General features: G+C 36.9%; 1 protein-coding gene across 2 annotated transcripts in view; it reads left to right on the top strand.

Moving 5' to 3' along the window:
- The first annotated feature begins 215 nt into the window (after window positions 1-215).
- Window positions 216-19,269, top strand: part of erap1b (endoplasmic reticulum aminopeptidase 1b) — a 126,588-nt gene continuing 107,534 nt past the window's right edge. The window contains exons 1-3 of one of the 2 annotated variants that reach the window (XM_039759249.1): window positions 216-296; window positions 13,413-13,954; window positions 17,378-17,516. In XM_039759249.1, the coding sequence (XP_039615183.1) occupies window positions 13,461-13,954; window positions 17,378-17,516 (633 nt within the window). In that variant the 5' untranslated portion in view covers window positions 216-296; window positions 13,413-13,460. Of the gene's footprint in view, window positions 297-1,052; window positions 1,336-13,412; window positions 13,955-17,377; window positions 17,517-19,269 lie in introns of those variants that run through there. The other variant, XM_039759248.1, reaches the window with a different exon arrangement.

Genomic DNA, 19,269 nt, shown 5'->3' on the forward strand with positions numbered 1-19,269 from the left:
TTATGCCCCACATACTCATCTCGCAGATGGTGTCTTAATCCACTTTTATTAGCAGACGAGAACTGTACAGAATTTATATCCCAGCAAATAATTTTTTTAGAGACAAATACACCCTCGGAGGTTTCTGCAGGAACACTCTGGCAAACCCTGAAGGCCTTCTTAAGAGGACAGATTATCTCATACCTTTCCCACAAAAATATATTAGAAACCAGGAAGTTATCAGAGATAATCAACGAAATTACTAGAATAGATGAAGAACATGCAAGGTGTCCATGCGAGACGCTTCATAGGAAAAGGTAAGCTCTGCATTCAGAACTCAACCTCTTGACAACTAAAGAAACTGAACAACTAATATTTACTTTCTCCATGGCAACATGACGTAATTTTTTTTTCCTCGGTCACAACTACAAATTACACGTTGTAAGTAACATTTAAAAAATTGCATTTTTTGGGTGGAGTATTCATTTGAAAATTGCCCAGCATCCACCATGATTAATTACCGTTTGTGCCAAAATCGTTGCTATAGTCCCACCATGATCGCTAAAACAAGAAGCTACCTTGTTGTATTACTGTAGGCTTTCTTATTCACGCATGTTACATGTTACAGCGGCCAATATTTGGCTCTCCAGTCGTTCACTAGAGTCAATAAATCTCGGGGATAACAGCGTGTGTGCGATTAGTGGTGGACGATGTAACCCTCACAGTAAAGTGTTAAAAGAGGACTGCACACAAAATAGATATTTTTCATACTTCTAGATAGATCTGGGCTGCAGCCCATGTTTACGCGTGCAGAAGTTCGGCCGTGCCTACCAATTGATTTTGATACTATTACCATATCACTTGTAATCGTTATTTAATTCTGTTTTTTTAAGCAATTAACAACACTGTTAGAAAAATAACTTTATTGTGCTGTTGGTTTCAGTTATAACCTGCACTCATTTTTATCGAATGTCAAATGATGAACATCGAATATAAAGGTAATTTTACCTAAATTGCCCGTCACGTCACGCGTCACTTCCTGTAATATAAGCGCTCGTTTTGATACTGCGGAAGAAGTCAGAATTTGGAAATTGGCAATGCTTTAACTAACCTTACATTTATTAATTGTAACGCATTAACAATATGGCGAAAATGTTAATTCATCTAAAAAGTTGAGCGTCTAGCCTTCAATATATAAAGTTCATTTTTGTGTCATCACAGCGTCCGCATTTCACATCAAGTATAGTTTTGTTTTCACTTTCAGTAACCGAAAGCTGCACCGAGAACAATTAGAGGCTTCGGCCTCTGATATTATTAACATTTTCCCTTTGCAACTTTTCCACAGAACATACAAAGGTGAGTGAAGATTTGAAAGCAAAACGATGCAGCGCTACCCTGTTGCGATCACGTACCGACCTAATCAGGTTTTTATATTAATGCGTTGCCTAAATTTCAAGGCCTTTTTCACAAGCAATTTCAATTGTTGACAAGCCCCGTTTTCCCCAGATACTGTAGTTCGCAAGCAGGACAAATACGACGAGGGTTTTAGTTAAACATATAGCTTTATTTATAAAAATGTGTAGTTTGTTTCATGATACATTTGGTACAACGGTGTGTGTATTTGCCACATTTTGCAACTTATAATTGCCAGTAATAGTCCGTCAGTTTGAACCAGAGAAAAGAAATGCGACAGCGGGAGGATGTGTAATTTATTTCACGTCACACTTAGTAATTGAATCTTGATCCGGCATTCATATTTAAGTTGTTCACGTTGTATATTCATCAATGCAAGTGTTTCTGAACCATTTTTCCTAATAAACAATAACACTGTACTACCACCAAAAGTGTAAGTTTGATAACCAAATACTGGTCCTGATTTGTGCCATCATCCACAAGTATATGGATTTTGTTTTAAGATTGTTGTCGTTTAATACGTACTAAGTACATTAAAACGTTACATAAAATACAATAATCCATACGTTTTTTAACTTCTCGTGGAAGGGTTAGTGCAACAGATCCCGAATGGGGCAATGATTAAAAAAAAGTACATTTCCAGTTTTATGTTACATCATTTAGTATTTATTTGATTTAGAATCTGACCATTATTTTGTTTGTACTAATGTCAAAATTATTTAAACTCGTAATGTTATTGAAAATTAATCTTTAATTACAAAGGACACACAAAACAATAACACTCGTATCGGATGAAAGCCTAGGCTTACATGTAACTACAGGATGACAAATCGATTGGAGTACACATAAAGGTGAAGAAACTGTAACAATCCACTCATCTGATCCTTTTTCCTTGTAAACTAGATTAGAGCACTTTTGACAAAACTGCATTACAGTATTATGGTCCCTTTATTTGTTGCCTGTACATTATAGTTAAATATATAATGTTTTTACTCTTTACATTATAGCTACTTTTATTTCAAGTAAAAGAAATAGGTCATTCTTTTTAGAATGTTTAAAAAATGCAAAAAAGGCCCTCAGTCCCCTAATCTGTTATTTTAAGATCAATCATATCATTCCATTCTCCTGTTGGGACTAATTTTATAGACTTCTTAGTATCAAATTGACGTATTTTTGACAGAAAACTAAGATTCTTGTAGCATTGGTTATTAAATTTGTCATTAATATGGGTGGCCTGCTGTTTTTCATAAGTAGTGTTTAAATCTGTAATCTGTCCAGGCAGCCTTTTTTTAAACCTGTTTCTCTCGACAAGCTTGGTGTTAGTCAGATTCTGGACCTGCATGATCAGATACTAAGTAACTGTCTGCTTTACAACAGATGCTAATAGATCATAGATCACAAACCATAGTCTCAATGGGAGTGTTTAGAGTATCCAGTAATCTTAATCAGATATGGGAATAAATTAGTGGACCCTAATGAAGACCCAGGTAAAAGGGCCAAGTACTTTTGTAGAAGTCAAACAATGTTTTCTGACACTATGAAACAATTTAATAGTAGAATAGTAGAATCACATTTCTTCTGTTTTCTGTAAAAATTTGTAGTATTTATTTGATGAACATAGTAGCCTCATAGTTGTTAAATACAATTTAAGAAATGTTCTAATATAATAAAAGATTGGCTATCAGGATAAACTGCGAACAGTTTATTGGTTTATATTTATAAATATATCTCTGGAGTTGTTTGCAGTTGCTTAATGGTTTAAGCACTGTACATGAATTATGATGTTTTCTAGCTCCCCTCCCTCAGTTCTTGATATATACCAAGTGTACCTTTATATCTACCATTGAAAGCAACATCTATTGACTATTTTGCTTAGATTAGCCTTTATATTACTTTAAACTATGCTGTTAATTATATGTCTCAGAATCAGATACATTTTAGTACTGACAACTGTTGTTGTCTCATTTCTTTTTCTGAATCTATTAAAAGTTGTGCCACTTGATATGTGAACAGCACACAGCTTTCTCTATACTTTTCCTCAGTGTTCTCATTCTGTGCTTTCTGACAGCTATTTTAATTACTACTGTGGTGGGTGGCTGGAACCCTTACCCGTCCAGGATGCCCTGAGTGTAGAAGAACCAGGGAAGAGAATATTTTCAGGACAGTTTCTCCACCGGACTGATAGAGGCATGGGCATTTTCAGGGCCCTATTTGGTTCATATTATAGGGCACCCGGAAGACCTCCAGGTGCCCAACGAGCTTCTTCCGAATGCACTTCCAGGTATGGCAGAAGTGTGACTGTAGGAAGCTCGTTGGGCACCAGGAGTCCTTCTGGGTGCATTATAAAAAGGGGCCAGTCCCCACCATTCTTTGGCCAGAGTCGAGAGGAAGAGGACAAAACCTGAGAAGGAGTGGTGGCAGAAGGACTGGTGGCAAGAAGGGACTGTGTTTTGCGCTGTGCATTGTCCTGTGGGGAGCAGGGTGAAACGCTCCCCCTTTTTGTAAATAAATAAACGTGTGTGTGTGGAAAATTGGTGTCCTGCCTGTGTCTGGGTTGGCTTCACATTACATATTGAACATAAGGCCTCTGTTGTTGCCTGGTGACTTAAGACACAACACTGTAAACTACGAGGACCCCAGTTCATTCACAGCCTTTGTTTACTGGGTAATCCTGAGCAAGTGCTTCACCTGTCTGTGCCCTAACTGTAAAGTTCACAATTTACATTTGTAAAGCCTATCCAGGATGTTGTTAGTTATAGAAAAGAAGAAATATATATATACTTTGTTTTTGTAAAGATATTTAATACTGTTTTCACCTTGGAATAAACCCAAAATTAAATAGTTTAAAAAAGGGAAACTTTGCATTATCCTAGTGTGAGTGTGTATAAATGTATTGATAGAGAACTTATTTGCATTAATGAATAATTTTAATTGCAGCAAAATCTGAAATATCTAGTTTCAACTGCCCAATATTATCTACTAGCAAAATACCCGCGCTTCGCAGCGGAGAAGTAGTGTGTTAAAGAATTCATTAAAAAAGAAAAGGGAACATTTTAAAAATAACGTAACATGATTGTCAATGTAATTGTTTTGTGACTGTTATGAGTGTTGCTGTCATCAAGGATTTGATTATCATTATTTCTTTCAATCAGGTTCATATTTGGAGGATGTGTTGTGTCCAAGTTACATTCCGTGTTTGTCAACCGTTGTAAAGATGTCAGGTTTTATTCATCGATTCCATACTTACTGCATCAATAAATAGCTCATCTTTCTTTTTATTTGAGACATCACACACTGCATGCACGGGTTTTTTTTACACTGTCTTCCTTTAGCTGGACATTGACTTTTTCCAACGTGTGCTTTGTTTCCACAGTAGCTGCACTTATGAATATGCTTGTATGTGTCACTCGCTTCATATTGTTTAGCTGCCTTCTCAATTGTGTAATGCTTTTTTGTTCAGCGCTCTTTGGAGCTCTTGCTTTTTGTCTGCATACTACGTTCACAGTCAGTTCACGTGAGCTGCTCGGAGTACATGCATTGAAGGTTCTCAGCTGTGCTTGCGGTATCTTGTGCGATGTCCACAGCTTTATTTAATGTTAGCTAAGAGTTTGTGCCAAACACCACCCTGACCATCTCATCTTCGTTTGAATATTTAGCGGCAGAGTGTTTCTATTGGATTGCCGCTGACGGACGGCCTTATATGGGAGACGTGACAATGAGGGATGCAACTCCGCCCCACACGGTGACCTAGCTGCAGGCTATGGCGGGTATATATGTAAATATGTGTTCCAGTTACATGTAGAATTTCGAAATGAAAACTGCCTAAGTTTTGTAAGTAAGCTGTAATGAGGTTGAGCCTGCCAAATTTCAGCCTTCTACCTACACGGGAAGTTGGAGAATTAGTAGTGAGTGAGTCAGTTAGTCAGTCAGTCAGTCAGTCAGTCAGTGAGGGCTTTGCCTTTTATTAGTATAGATTTGAAAACAAGGTTCCATATAATAACGTAAGACTGTTTTTAATTAAATACATTTTGATATCTTTTAAGGTGCGTAGGTATTGTAACGTACAGAGTATATTGAAATTCTTATATGCATGTGCAGAACATGGAGATGTAAGACTGTTAATAATCTATATATATAATTCACTAAGGCAAGACAACCATGGACAGCACGCCGGAAGGGGCGTGGATTCACTGAGCCGCCGACAAGCAAGACACCTATGGCGCACGCAGGAAGGAGCCACGCCCACCAACTCCTGGCACTTCCGAGCCACGTTGACTGTTCATAGAGGCATGTTTCTTGCAGAGGTGAATCGCCATATGCAGCATGTAAAAACGGTTTGCGAGGGGTATCCCATGGGATCCTTAAAACAATCCTTTCCAACTGAGGTTAAAACACAATGAAGTAAGCAGTCTTTAAAAACCGAGTTTTCCGTTACGACGCACGACTGCGTGCACCATAGAAAACTGTTTTACACACTACATACAGCAATTCGCATCCGCGACAAACATGCATCTTCTTCACTCACTTACAATTATATTTTGCTCTCTCCAGAGTTCCATCTTTTCATTCACTTTCTGTTGTATCCTCAAACCCTTCCTTTTTAGACAACTGTGTCTTTCCAGAAGTGTTCAACCATCAATAAATAATTATGCAGTGTTTGTTATGCCGCGGCTTCACTATTGTGTTGTATTAACTCTCTGCAGAGTTCCATCTTTTCATCCACTTACTGTCGTATTCTCACACCAACCCGTTTTAGACAACCGTGTCTTTCCAGAAGTGTTTAGTATTCAATTAATACTTATGCATGAGATTGAGCGTGTGTCTACCCAGCGCAGAGAGGCGTGGGTAAGTCGTTGAACCCCATTCGGGCTGCAAACCGTGGAATTCCCACTAAGTGCGACTCATACGCTCCCACTGGTTGCGTCCCTACCGTTTGTGCACACCCCCCTCCCACCTCGCTACTACCGTGGTCAGGTGTCTTGGTGGATTATACAATATATAGAAAAGCAGCCAAAACCGCACAGAGCAATGAAACGTCTACGTAAGTCACAGGGGCATCTGGACTGTGTAAAGACGACAACGACTCCATTGACGAGTTGGAGGTGGGCACATGAGCGGTCACTGCATACTGAACGAGAAATCAGCAGACTAGCATGACAGAGGGAGCGGAATGGACGTCCTTCTCCTCTCCTCCCGTTCCACCCTCCGTGCCTGAGCACAGTGCACTCGCATCCCTCTGTCTGGCAGGAGAAAGTGTGATGGGGGTCCGCCAGTTTTCAGTCACGGACGATTGTGTCTTGGTTTGTTCTGTGCATTGTTACAATGTTGCTTTTCTTTCTAATTTATTACATTACCGATTTTTCAAATGTTAATTTTCTCCCTGTGCTTAAAAATCAGTAAAAAATTGGCCTGATTATGCGGCGTATGGTACGCCGTGGGTTGGCTAGTGAAATATAATTGTAAACTATTAAAACAAAAGTCATTCTTGAAAAAAAAGTTAGACAATCAAAGAAATGTAGCTTGTTTTACCTCATGCAAATTTCAGCATCACATTGTTCTATTCTTGCTATTCAACATTATTCCATCTTTTAGATTTTGTATTTGCACATCATGTTCAGGATTATTGTTTTCATGCTTTTGATTGATCAGCCTATGAAATGTTCAAAAGGATATTTTAGCCACTCAAAAAAAATATTACTTCACAGAAGAATTGAGTTATTTTGCAATAATTATTGCATTATTTCACAAAAGTATTGCATTATTATTCAAAAGATATTGTCTGGAATGGTCACATACATGGGTGCTCCAAACAGGTGTAGCTAGTGAGTTATAGACTAAGGATGGACATAGCGTGCAGAGGTCTGAACAAAAGTCATTGATATACATTTAATCCTGCATGCATTGAGGAATAAGTTTAACCTGCTCAGTGATGATTGCAGCAGCACTGAGTGCAAGGCAAGAAGTAAACCTGGTGAATAATATGCCTGTCGTATGCAAGGTACAATCACATAGCCAAGTAGAAAAGATTGCTTCATGCAGTCCACTAACAGAAGCATATAAATGAAGTATCTGTTTAGTTTAAATCTAGTTGTTTACTGTAGAAATTTTGAAACCGTGTGATCTAGTGGAGCAGCACCTGGTGTTCATAATTCGATTGTTTAGGGTCAGAGTTTGAGGATGGATAAAGTGGAGGAATGTTATTCACAACACATGAAGAACTATTTTTTTAATTTAACTTTATTTAGCTGAGAAGTATTACAGACACGTATACAGTATTCAAAGATATCGCCTACTACTGCTGGAAACATCAGGCACACAAGTGGGGAGAGGTTGAGCATGCAATTAACATTCACGAGGAGAATGTGCAAACCCCTTGTACATCTCATCTACATGCTGTGATTCAGGAATGCAAGCTCCGCAAGGCCACTTTGCCTATATTAAAACATCTGTACTAAACTTTAGTCTGATTAAAATTAAACTTATGCCAATAACATTTGTTCAGTTGTTGTCGCTTGATTTAAGCCACGTACTCCCTTAACCTCTCACTCCATATGTATGTATGCCTGATGTTACCGGAAGCAGCAGGATGCTTTGTACCTTAAAACAAATGCAGCAGCGATGATCACTGTCTCATGGTAACCCCGAATTGTGCAGATTAGATTTGTCCCCTTAGTACATGCAGAATTAAATGCATTCCTTGTCACTTGATTGAATGCTATTCTTATCCTTAATCTATCCTTCACTAACCGTCATAGTCATTCAGAGCGTTAACATGCACGATGATACTGATCATACCAGACAGTCTCTTTTGTGAAATAATGAAATCATTTTTTTTTTTTTGAATGGTTGGAATAAGGTTCCATATTATACACTGTTTCTTAAGAATGCACCCCTTCACAAAATATTTTGGGACAGATACTTCAGCCTCAATGCCTTTTGTCCTTGTATCTACTAACTAACTAACTGTGCGGGACTAATTACTAAATTCCTCTTCTGCATCTTAAAGTATTGAACATTCTGCGGCTGTTGAGTCTTAAACGTGAAGTGTCTGTGGTATTGCTTTTGTGTGAAAGAGTTAGGTTGGGAGCAGTGTTGCCACACACTTCGCACAATAAACTACCTGGATTTGGGACCTGAGTTGAACGGGTGACACCTCAGCAGCACACTGGAACAGTGTGAGTTTTTTTAATTATGGCTGCAGTGTCAATCCTGCCACCAACCCCCACATTTTCCCGGTAAATTGGAGGATCTACTTGCAAACTAACGTCATACCCAGGACCTTTCTGAAGGGCCCAACGGAGTAGAATCACTTATGGCATTTATGGGATTCAAACCGGCAACCTTCCGGTGCAGATCCCTAGCATCGGAGCCACCACTCCGCAAGAATATTTTTAAATTTCGTTGCAGCAAGCTAATGGCATGTGGAAACCTTTCTCATCAACAACAATGAAAACTAACTGCTTTTTGTTTCATTTTGCTGTTGTTATTTTAATAACTTTACAATTGTCATTTTTAATAATTTCTCAATTTCAGTGATGCTTATTTTGCTTACACCTGACACATGCAGTTTCATACTATTACTTTAGTATTTATGCTGTTTGACTTAAGTGTTAACACACATAGCCTAAACAGTATACAAAAAATAATTATCCACATCACCTCTATTACATTTAAGGAAAAGTTCTTAAGGAAAAAAAGAACGATTCAGTTTTATTCATCATATTCCATCATGTTCCCTTCTGTAGCTTGAAAGATGCATCCACGTTGTGCATTTTTTTAGATTTAGCCAAGGGAACCTTGTGTAGCCTAAATGTTTTGCGCTTTACTTTATAACATTGTTCAATTTTCTTTATTAATGTAGTTATTTTATATTTGTTATTTCTTTTGTAAATCACTTTATAAAGGTATCAAATAAATTATTATTATGAGAAAATATTCAGTGGTCATTATAATAAAACATTTGATATATTCAGTTATTCTTTTTTGAAACACAGTCTCACAATGCCTCAGATTATGGAAAAGAGAGAAGGGCAGTAACATTGCATCTTCTGGGCTTTTGTAGCACAAATATGCAAAGAATTAGTGACATACTTGATCAGCTATAAAATCAATTTTTGTGTGCATATTTACACCTTCAAGTGGTGTTTTGTCATATAGAAGTGCATGGTTTTGGCTCAGTGTAGCTTTAAACCATTTACTGTGTTTACTTCTAACTAGCAATGCACCCCAGTCAGGATTGGCTCAATAAAATATCCCACAGAACTAAGAGGGTCTGGGCCTCATGTATAAATGGTGTGTATGCACAAAAATGTTGCGTACGAACGTTTCCATGTTTAAATCGTGATGTATAAAACCTAAACTTGGCGTAAAGCCACGCACATTTTCACGTTAGCTCGAAACCCTGGCGTACGCAAGTTCTCTGCTCGGTTTTGCAAACTGGCAGCACCCAACGTCAAAGCAGTGCTACTGTTCCAATGTAGTTTCCCTTTCTTTTTTAGATCCACATCCCTGACGTGGCTTTATAAATACACTGAAATTAACCGCATACTGTTTATTAGTTTAATGCATCTGATTGTAATTAACCTGTAACAATATAATGGTCCACAGAATGGTCAAATTATTCTAAATACCATAGCTGCTTTAGTGTTGTTACTCTCAGTGCACCTACTTCTTCTTCTTCTTCTTTCAGCTGCTCCGGTTAGGGGTTGCCAAAGCGGATCATCTTTTTCCATATTACTCTCACTGCACCACTCAGAGTATTTATATCACTGTATCTGAGTGGGGAATCACAGGTCTGCAGCAGCTGACTGGAAAGAGAATTATCGGTATACAGCATCAAGCACACACTGCCTCAGTATTGAACTGCTCTCATATGGCAAACACGGTTCAGAAACAGTTTCATCCCAATAACTATAAATGCACTCAATCAGTCCATCAAGTGCTCCTTGTAGAGCTGTTTGTACTTATAAGTACAATTACTTCACTGTAAACTTGCGATACAGTTTTAAAATTGCACAACCTGAGCCACTTTAAAAAGCACGTATCTACACATGATGACGATATCATTGTTAAGATGAAATGCAGCAAAATATGTTTATTATATTATACAGATAAAACTTTAACTTAATTTAAATAATCTATATTGTTGATAATTACACATGTGAGGACACAGTGCCGCACTGCTAGCAAGGAGCTGGCGCTTCGTTCAGGGATTGTTCCTGCCTCGTGCTGTATTCTTGCTGGGGCTGTCACGACAAGTGAAGGATAGAGGGCTGGAATAGTTAAACATGTACTACGAAGATATTTCAATGTTCCTTAAAAGTTTTGAAGAATTGGTGTTCTAAGCTTACAGATGGCTTACTTAACGTCTATTACAGAGCTGATTGCCTGGCAATTGGTTACTTGGAGAAAGATAGATACTTTAGGGAAATTCACATACTCCAGCAGCAGCATACTGATAAAGAAAAAAAACAATATTAAAGAGTGATAAAAATGCAGGTATAACAGACAATAACTTTGTATAATGTTAACGTTTACCAAGGGTGGAATTGAAGAGTCGCATAGTGCAAGGGAGGAACGATTTCCTCAGGTAGTTAGTGGAGCAGGATAGTGACAGATTCTGTTGCTGAAGCTGCTCCTCTGTCTGGAGATGATACTGTTCAGTGGATGCAGTGGATTCTCCATGATTGACAGGAGCCTGCTCAGCGCCCGTCGCTCTGCCACAGATGTCAAACTGTCCAGCTCCGTGTTTACAATAGAGCCTGCCTTCTTCACCAGTTTGTCCAGGCGTGAGGTGTCCCTCTTCTTTATGCTGCCTCCTCAGCACACCACTGGGTAGAAAACCGTCTGATAGAACATCTGCAGCATCTTAAAGAAAAGGAAGGACAGGAATTGGAGGTTAGTACGTTTGAAAGAGACAGTACTGCTACAATAAATTATTTCATCGAAGGTTGCGCACGACGCAGCAAGCATCTTGCGTGAGGCAGGAACAATCACTGCCACTGTGTTCCCACGTTTAATAACATGCTTTAACTCCTGTCATCATGAAAATGATATCAAGTATACATCTCAGTATTTTAATTATTCAGAGAGCTGTAATATCACGAATGTAATGGATTCTGTGTCCTGTCGGAGGAAGAGAAAGCCAGTTTAAGAAGCATGCAGTGATTCACACACATAGAGCACATAGAAGATCAAATGCAAAACAAAAGCATGTAATGTGCTACTTTAGTTACGATGGGATTTGAGAAACTAGTAAATTAAATGATTTTAAGATGAAGTTTATGATGTTCTACTTTAATGAAAAAATAAACTATGTGATTAAAGTGAAAATTTAGAGATTAAAGTTGACATTTCATGCTTTTTTCCCACTATTTTTTTTTCTCTGTACCCTAATAAACTTTCATATGACACGCAGACAGTGGGCTATGACTCGCCATTTCACAGCGACTTTGATATCTGACAACTTCTTTTTTATTTCGGGCACTGTGTGACTTTGTGAACTTGAGCTTTCGAGTTTCTCAGACACTCTATGTCACTTGATCAACTTCCTTTTGTTGTTTATACCACTGTTTAAACCAACAAATAGTACTTTTTCCTTGCCTCCACTTGGTATTTGCTGAAATTCTTCTTTTTCCCTGTTCTTTTGCCATTTCCTTTTCACAGAATGCTGAGCTTAAAGGCTATTTATATTGATTTGCATATTCAAAGAGGTGTAATTCTGGGAGGAGACAGGGCAGGACAGCAGGCATGTGCACATGCGTTACTTTTCACGATGACCAGGATTTATGTAGTGGAAGAACATGTAAGTTGGTGAACGCACAGATTTATGCATCTGGATTTTTTTTGCGTAAGCATATTTCCGGTTTTGTCCGTACGCCATATTATAGTGTGAATTCTACGCACGGCGTTATACATGAGGCCCCTGGTCACTTGGACAGCTTTAGTGGTAACAAGGTCCAATTTCTTCCATTTTGGATCGGTGTTCTACTTCCTGACAGACATTTCTTGTTGGTGCCATTTCTCTAATGCTGATATTTTAATTCACAGTGCCACTCTCGGTCATCTTTCATCTTTCACACCCCTACTAGGCCTTACCACTATCAAATGCCAACCTTTTCTGCCTGATAAGTCCTTGCCATTGAGCAGCTCGTAAGAGTATATTCCCATTTTTATGCAAATCACACTTAGCTTTCTTTTTAAATTGAACAACGTGTTTCACTGCATTCAGGAAGGAAAAATGCTCAGTGACTCAAGTCTTTCTTAAGTCAGTAATGGAATATAATGTATATTTTCAGCCAGAAATTAAATGCAATTTTGATACAATTTTAAATATTTTTCCATGTCTTGAGTGTATCTTGTGGAACATGCAGTAGCAAGGGTGCTGATAAATATCAGCAGGTAGTCTCATATTGCACTGATACATGCAGAACTCCTGTTGTTGAAAGTTGTTTATAAAATTGATTTTAAAATAATATTGCTCACATGCAATATGAGAAGCCTCACATTCTACTGTAGAACCATGTTTAAAAAAAAGTTTCCATTCGACTAATATTCTTTATGTACCTCTTAAAGGTTCCTGTTTATTGAACTGCTTGTATAATAATTATTTTTACATTTATCCTTCATTTTACAGTGCTTTTATTCTTTACTACACTTTAAAAAGTAATGAAGAACTTTTAAGTAATAAAGTTTATTATTGCATGTATAAAATATTGCTGTTAATGGCACTCACTTAAATTTTCTTGGTTTTTATGTAAAATGTTCCTTCCATGTTGCTCATTAAAAGGGCCGTGTGTATAATCTTATACAGGATTATAATTTTTAAGTTAAAAAGTAGGCAAAAAATCGTAATAGTGTATGTACGTTGTAAATCTTAACTTCCTGTGAATAGGAACTGATGATAGTTTTTAAAGTAGAAGAAATAAGTAAATACTAATGCAAAAAACAAATAAAGATGACATTCTGTATGTATTTAAGTGTCATTGCTATCAGCTTAAATGTTGTATTTTTATTTTTAGCCTTTCTTTGGATTTACATCCTGCATCTGGAAAGATAAACCCTGAAGGATGTCGGGCTTTGCCTTGTTCACAGCAGTTCTTTTCAACATAGTGATCCTGCTGTGTTTATGTTCGTCGGAAGAAGACTATAACAACAACACAACCTTTCCATTTGTTACAAATAGTCAGAAATTTCCTTGGAATAAAATGAGACTACCCGACAATGTTAGTCCTGTCTTCTATGATCTGCTGATCCACCCAAATCTGACTAGTTTAGATTTCACTGGCATTGTTAAAATAATGGTGGAAGTTAAAAAAGATACACATGCTATTGTGCTTCATAGTAAAAATCTCAAAATCATCGGATCCCAAATTGAAAACACTATAAATGGCCATCTTCATGTGCTGGAGTATCCTGTTTTTGAGCAGATCGCCTTGCTGTCAGCTGAACTACTGAAGGCTGGTCGGCGATATGTTATTTCTCTCAAATATGCTGCTAATCTATCTGAAAGCTTCCATGGCTTTTACAAAAGCATCTATAGAACAACCAAAGGTGAACTCAGGTAAGCAGATGCTTCTAGCTGTTATTTGTGGTGTTACTCACTTAAAAGTTAATTACTAGTATTCCAAAACATTCAACCAGAGTTTGTACCTGTACATTATGAAAATACATCTAGCAATGATATTTCATCTGCTTTTACTTATACTCTGTTTCAACAAAAAGTTATTGATTGTAATTTTCTTTTTATCTTTTACATGTGATTAGCAAGGAATTATCTTAGAAACACTCATTAATTGTAAATCATGTAGATGTCTGGAAGGATTGTTCATCTCCCTTTTCTCTGATCTTATTTTTTCATACTCCCAGTCTAGATATTTTTTTATTTTTTATTAAAGAAATTGACATAATTATTTTGGCACTTTTGTAGGAACTCTGGGTGTTTAAGCAGTTATTTCATTATGATTAAGGTAGTGGGTCTGACACTAGTATAACTGCAGCCTTTTGATATAAATGTCAAAAGACATATACATTTTACACATTTTGGAAAAAAGAACTGCTGGGTTATTAGCTAACCCATTGGACATTAGCTGATGATTATGATGCCCATAATTTGTGTTCCATTCATCATTTTTGTTATTTGTCACCTTTTCTAAATTAAGTGAGATTGTATTCACTTTATAGATTTAGTCTAATGAATATACAGTAATAGAGCCAGTAACATGATCAAACAAAGAAGAGATCAAATGGAAGAAATTATTTTTCTTATGATAATATTAAATACATGATAATTGTCCTTTGTAATGATCTAATTTAATTCACTATAGTCTATAAAGGGACACACACCATCTTTCTTCACAACAAAGAGAAAACCGCTGCTTACTTGACCAATGGACAGTTTAATTAACTCATTTTACAGATTTTCTTTGATGTATTCATCCACACCCAACCTTTTTTTTTGGAGAGAGCATTAATCTTTCTTTCAGGCAAAGGTGGACCTGGTGTAAGATCAATAGCAAAGTTATCCTTTTGGTTAGGGGGAGGTTCAGTGGATTTTTGTTAATTAGAAGCATCTAAGTATTCCTCAGAAGACGAGGGTAATGTTTCTATAATGTTGCAATCGATAACCAGGGATTAAACCTGTGTAAGACAATTGCATCTAGAGAAAATACTCCCAAGATGTTAATTATTTGTTGCTAGTCTATTGGAAGTTGATGTAAATTTGGATATCTTAAAATAGGCCATGGAAAACCTTGAGGTCTCTTTCTGTATAAAGTGATAAACAACTCCTGGCATCTGTGCCCAGACGTAGTGTGGACTGGCATTTACAAGTAGGTGGGAATGTCTGACGAACAAAGACAAGTGGCTGACTTAAGATAGTAAATTGTGTGACATACATCTATACTTCTGGACTTCACATTCTTGTTGGGGCACAACAGACCTTGAATGTCGAACGAAGAGAACAAGAAGCATAAAGAAAAAGGGATGTAAGGCATATATGGTGAAAAGAAGTTTGTAAATTGATCACAGTGTGATCAAAACAGATACATTTCCTATTGTACAAATACAATTAACCCTGTTTTAATAAGCTGATATTTTGCTATGCTAGAAATGAAAAATTTAATAGTCTCCTTATTAGATCCTTATCCACCAAAGTTGCTGCGTACTAGAAGATTCCTTTGATAACCCATATTTTTTTAGTTTGTATTTTAGTGTAACTTTTAACAGATCTAAAAAGGCACCCAATTTGAACTAATAAAATTATCAGCAGCTCCAAAATCCACCACTGCCAGAAAATCCATATTATACACTCAATTGGTATGATTAATGAAGTTTCAAAAAGTGGTGGGCTACAAATGCCTAGTCTACAAATCCTGACTCAGAGTGAGAACTTTAGTTTTCCTTTAGCTCAGAGCAATTCAGTACATCATGTCTGTAGTTAACACAATAATAAAATTAGTTTTCATTAATCCTCAGTTTTCTTACCTAAACCCTAAATTTTCCTTCTCCAGTTTCCATGGATTTTATGGCATTGTCACTTATGTTCATGTTGCTTAGTTTGAATTCAAGCAAATAACTGAACATTGCCTCAGAACAGACTTTTATATTAAGAATATTTTTAAACTTCTTGGCAAAATGTTCTAGGGAAAAGCAACGTGAATAGTTAGAATCATATTTAGTTAATACACACATGGTAATTATCATCTAATAGAAATAATAAATGCTATCTTTGCTGCTTCATTTAGGTATGTACTGGGCTCTTGATCAAATATCAGTCTGCACTGATTCAAAAACCCACTGCATTTCAATAAGTCTCCTGAGAAATAATGGCCACTACAGCTAGCCTGATATGAGGTTTCTTTTAAGGCATCAATTTGCTATTGCTGTTTATAAATCTTTTTGTCTAGGTATTGAAAAGAGAAGAGCACAGCAAACAGCTAACACATATCTCATTTTGTTTTAATTCAGTTTCTTAGGCATAAGATTACATTCTGCCTAACTAAGCAGTCGGTAGGGGAAAATGGTAAACAGGAAATAAACGAGACAATATTAAATTAACTAATTATCGAAAGAGTAATTACCAATAATTAAATACAGTATACCTAATTACTAATCTCAGAGCTCAAACCATAAATAATGACCAGAGGAGACTTGCAAGTATTTGTAAACTTTTGGTCAAAGACACATACATTAACTACCCTTACAAAAGTTTTTTTTTTTTTTTGATGTTTGAATGTAGAATTTTGGACCTTTATACTTCTTGACAGAGATATCATGTGATAACAACTGGGATGCACAAACTACCAAAAATAGAGGCTCCCATAAGAAATAAAATGGTGTCACACCAGAATTTGAAATATGTGAAAATGACCTTTAACCAATGAACTAATTAAGCAGAAGAAAACATAAAAAACAAAACAAAAAAAGCAAATTCATGAATTAAAACAAACATTTTTAAAAGTTGTAACTCGTGAAATGCACATAGTAGTGATCGGTTATGATCATGGATGGCTATAACATTTTATTGCAATCACAAACTTTGTTACAGGTTGCTTTTGTCTTTCATTGAACTCCAGATTTTAATAGCCTTTTCTGTGCCATTTTCTGAATTTCGATAGGTTATTTCAAATCTTCAAGACATACATGGTTTGCATTACCCCCAATGATGTTGTTTATAAAAAATAATCTCCGGACATTTTTTTGATCAAATGGATGTGAAAGTGTGCATGAGACTGCTCTGTAATGGACTGGTGCTGTCCAGAACTGGTTCTTGTCTTTGACGAATGATACTGTGATATTTTCAAGAATCTCAAAATCAATGAATGTTTTAAAATTGTGTCAGAACATTAGTGAGGAAATTAGCTTTAGTTATTCTGGTTGTCATCATTATTTAATTATACATTATTGATAGGAATGCTGTATAAAGTAATGGATTTTTAAGTTATTAATCATCTAATTATTGCGTTTTCATTTTTTTGGATTTCAGGGTTCTGGCTGCCACACAGTTTGAGCCAACTGCTGCTCGCATGGCTTTTCCATGTTTTGATGAGCCTGCCTTTAAGGCCAACTTCTCCATCAAGATAATCAGAGACATTCACCACATTGCTGTGTCTAATATGCCAAAGGTCAGGGAAGTTCACTGTTTCCTAATGATAAAAAATCTAATTAGTTTGTTGAGGCCATGCTTTTTTCAGAAAAAAAAATCTATTTAAATTTGTAAACTTTTTCAAATAAACCTAATGGGACAAATTAACTTCCCAGATATTTTTGTAATGTGTTAAACAGTTAGCATTGAAAAAGGGTTTACAAATGAAATACTGTATCAGCCTTGTTTACCATTTCTGCATATTTAAAATGCTTGAGAAATACCGTATATGCCAATTGACAGCATTTCAGCAGAACAATGATGTCTATTGTCGTCATTTAACTGTGATATTCAAACATCTAATGTATTAATGGCTTGCTTTTCTTTACTATAAGCAATTAAATTCAGTTCAATACATAAAACCAATACTCACTTACAGAGCAATGATTACAACAGTATTTAGTAATTCTAATAGCAATGTTTCCCTAAGTTTGGGGTAAACGGAAGGAATTAAGGAATTATTTGCTATTGAACATTACTTGTAATTGTACTTGTTAATAACACTAGAATAATATTAGTAATAATTCTTTACATTTATATAGTGCTTTTTTCACTACTCAAAGTGCTTCAGTGAGTGGGAACCACTTCAGCCACCAGTAATGTACAGCATCCACCTGGATGATGTGATGGCAGTCAATTTGCGCGTACTGTTCACCACATATTAACTGCTAGATGGTGAAGTGGGGAGAGAGAGAGAGAGACAGTTAGAGACAGGGAATGATTAGAGGGCCAAAATGACTAGGCAGTTTAGACTGGTCATCGGGATACACCCTCCTCTTTAAGAAGGATGCTCCGGGAACTGTTATGACCACAGAAGGACGATGCCGTTTTTCTAGCACAATGTCCCCTCACTGCACTGGTGCATTGGGATCCACATTCAGACCACAGAATAAGTACCCCCTGCTGGCCTCGCCAACACCTCTTCCAGTAGCAACCCAAGCTTTCCTAGATGGTCTCCCATCCAAGTACTAGCTGGACCCAAACATGCTTAGCTTCAGGTGGGTGACCATGTGGTATTGCTGCTCGGATGACGTTAATGGGCATTGTGTGTTTAAATTTTGAATTATTTCATCATTGTGCTGTCACATTCTGGTCAATACTGATTCAAGCAATGAAACTGAGCACTAGTATACTGATATGAATTGCTGTGTACCCCATTGCATGTAAATGTGTTTGCATATGCTTTTTACCATGACAAAATCATCTCCTGCCACTATTAATTGACATTACTGAACATTGGCACCCAAATGTGAATTGCTGTCTGTCTTCTGCAGACAGTTTGAAAATAATCACTATCGAATTGTCACACTTATAATCACACTGTATCACTATGCATGATGAAATAAACAATACACCAATCTGAAAAACTGTTTTAGTTAATTTCAAAAACCAATATAATGGGGGATATGTTCTGGAGGATGTTCACCTGACCACGCCACTGCTCCTGCTACTAAATGACCACAAACTCAAAACAATAAAATTATACAGTGGTAAGAGATGGTATAAACAGGTTTGAGGTGAGGGCACACAAAGATCTGCACTGGCACTATGCTTGATTTTATTGTGCCTGTGTGATGAAGGATGTTGCTTCAATGCCAATATCCTGAGCCAGCCTGCTGAGGTTCAGCCTTTGTTGTGAAACTGGCTTGAAGCGAGGAATGAGAATCTGAATTATATGGATGTGGTGTTACACCACATTCACACTCTCAATGAGGTCCTGGACCGTCACAGAG

This window comes from Polypterus senegalus, chromosome 7 (assembly GCF_016835505.1).
Source record: "Polypterus senegalus isolate Bchr_013 chromosome 7, ASM1683550v1, whole genome shotgun sequence".
NCBI classification, from domain to species: Eukaryota; Metazoa; Chordata; class Cladistia; order Polypteriformes; family Polypteridae; genus Polypterus; species Polypterus senegalus.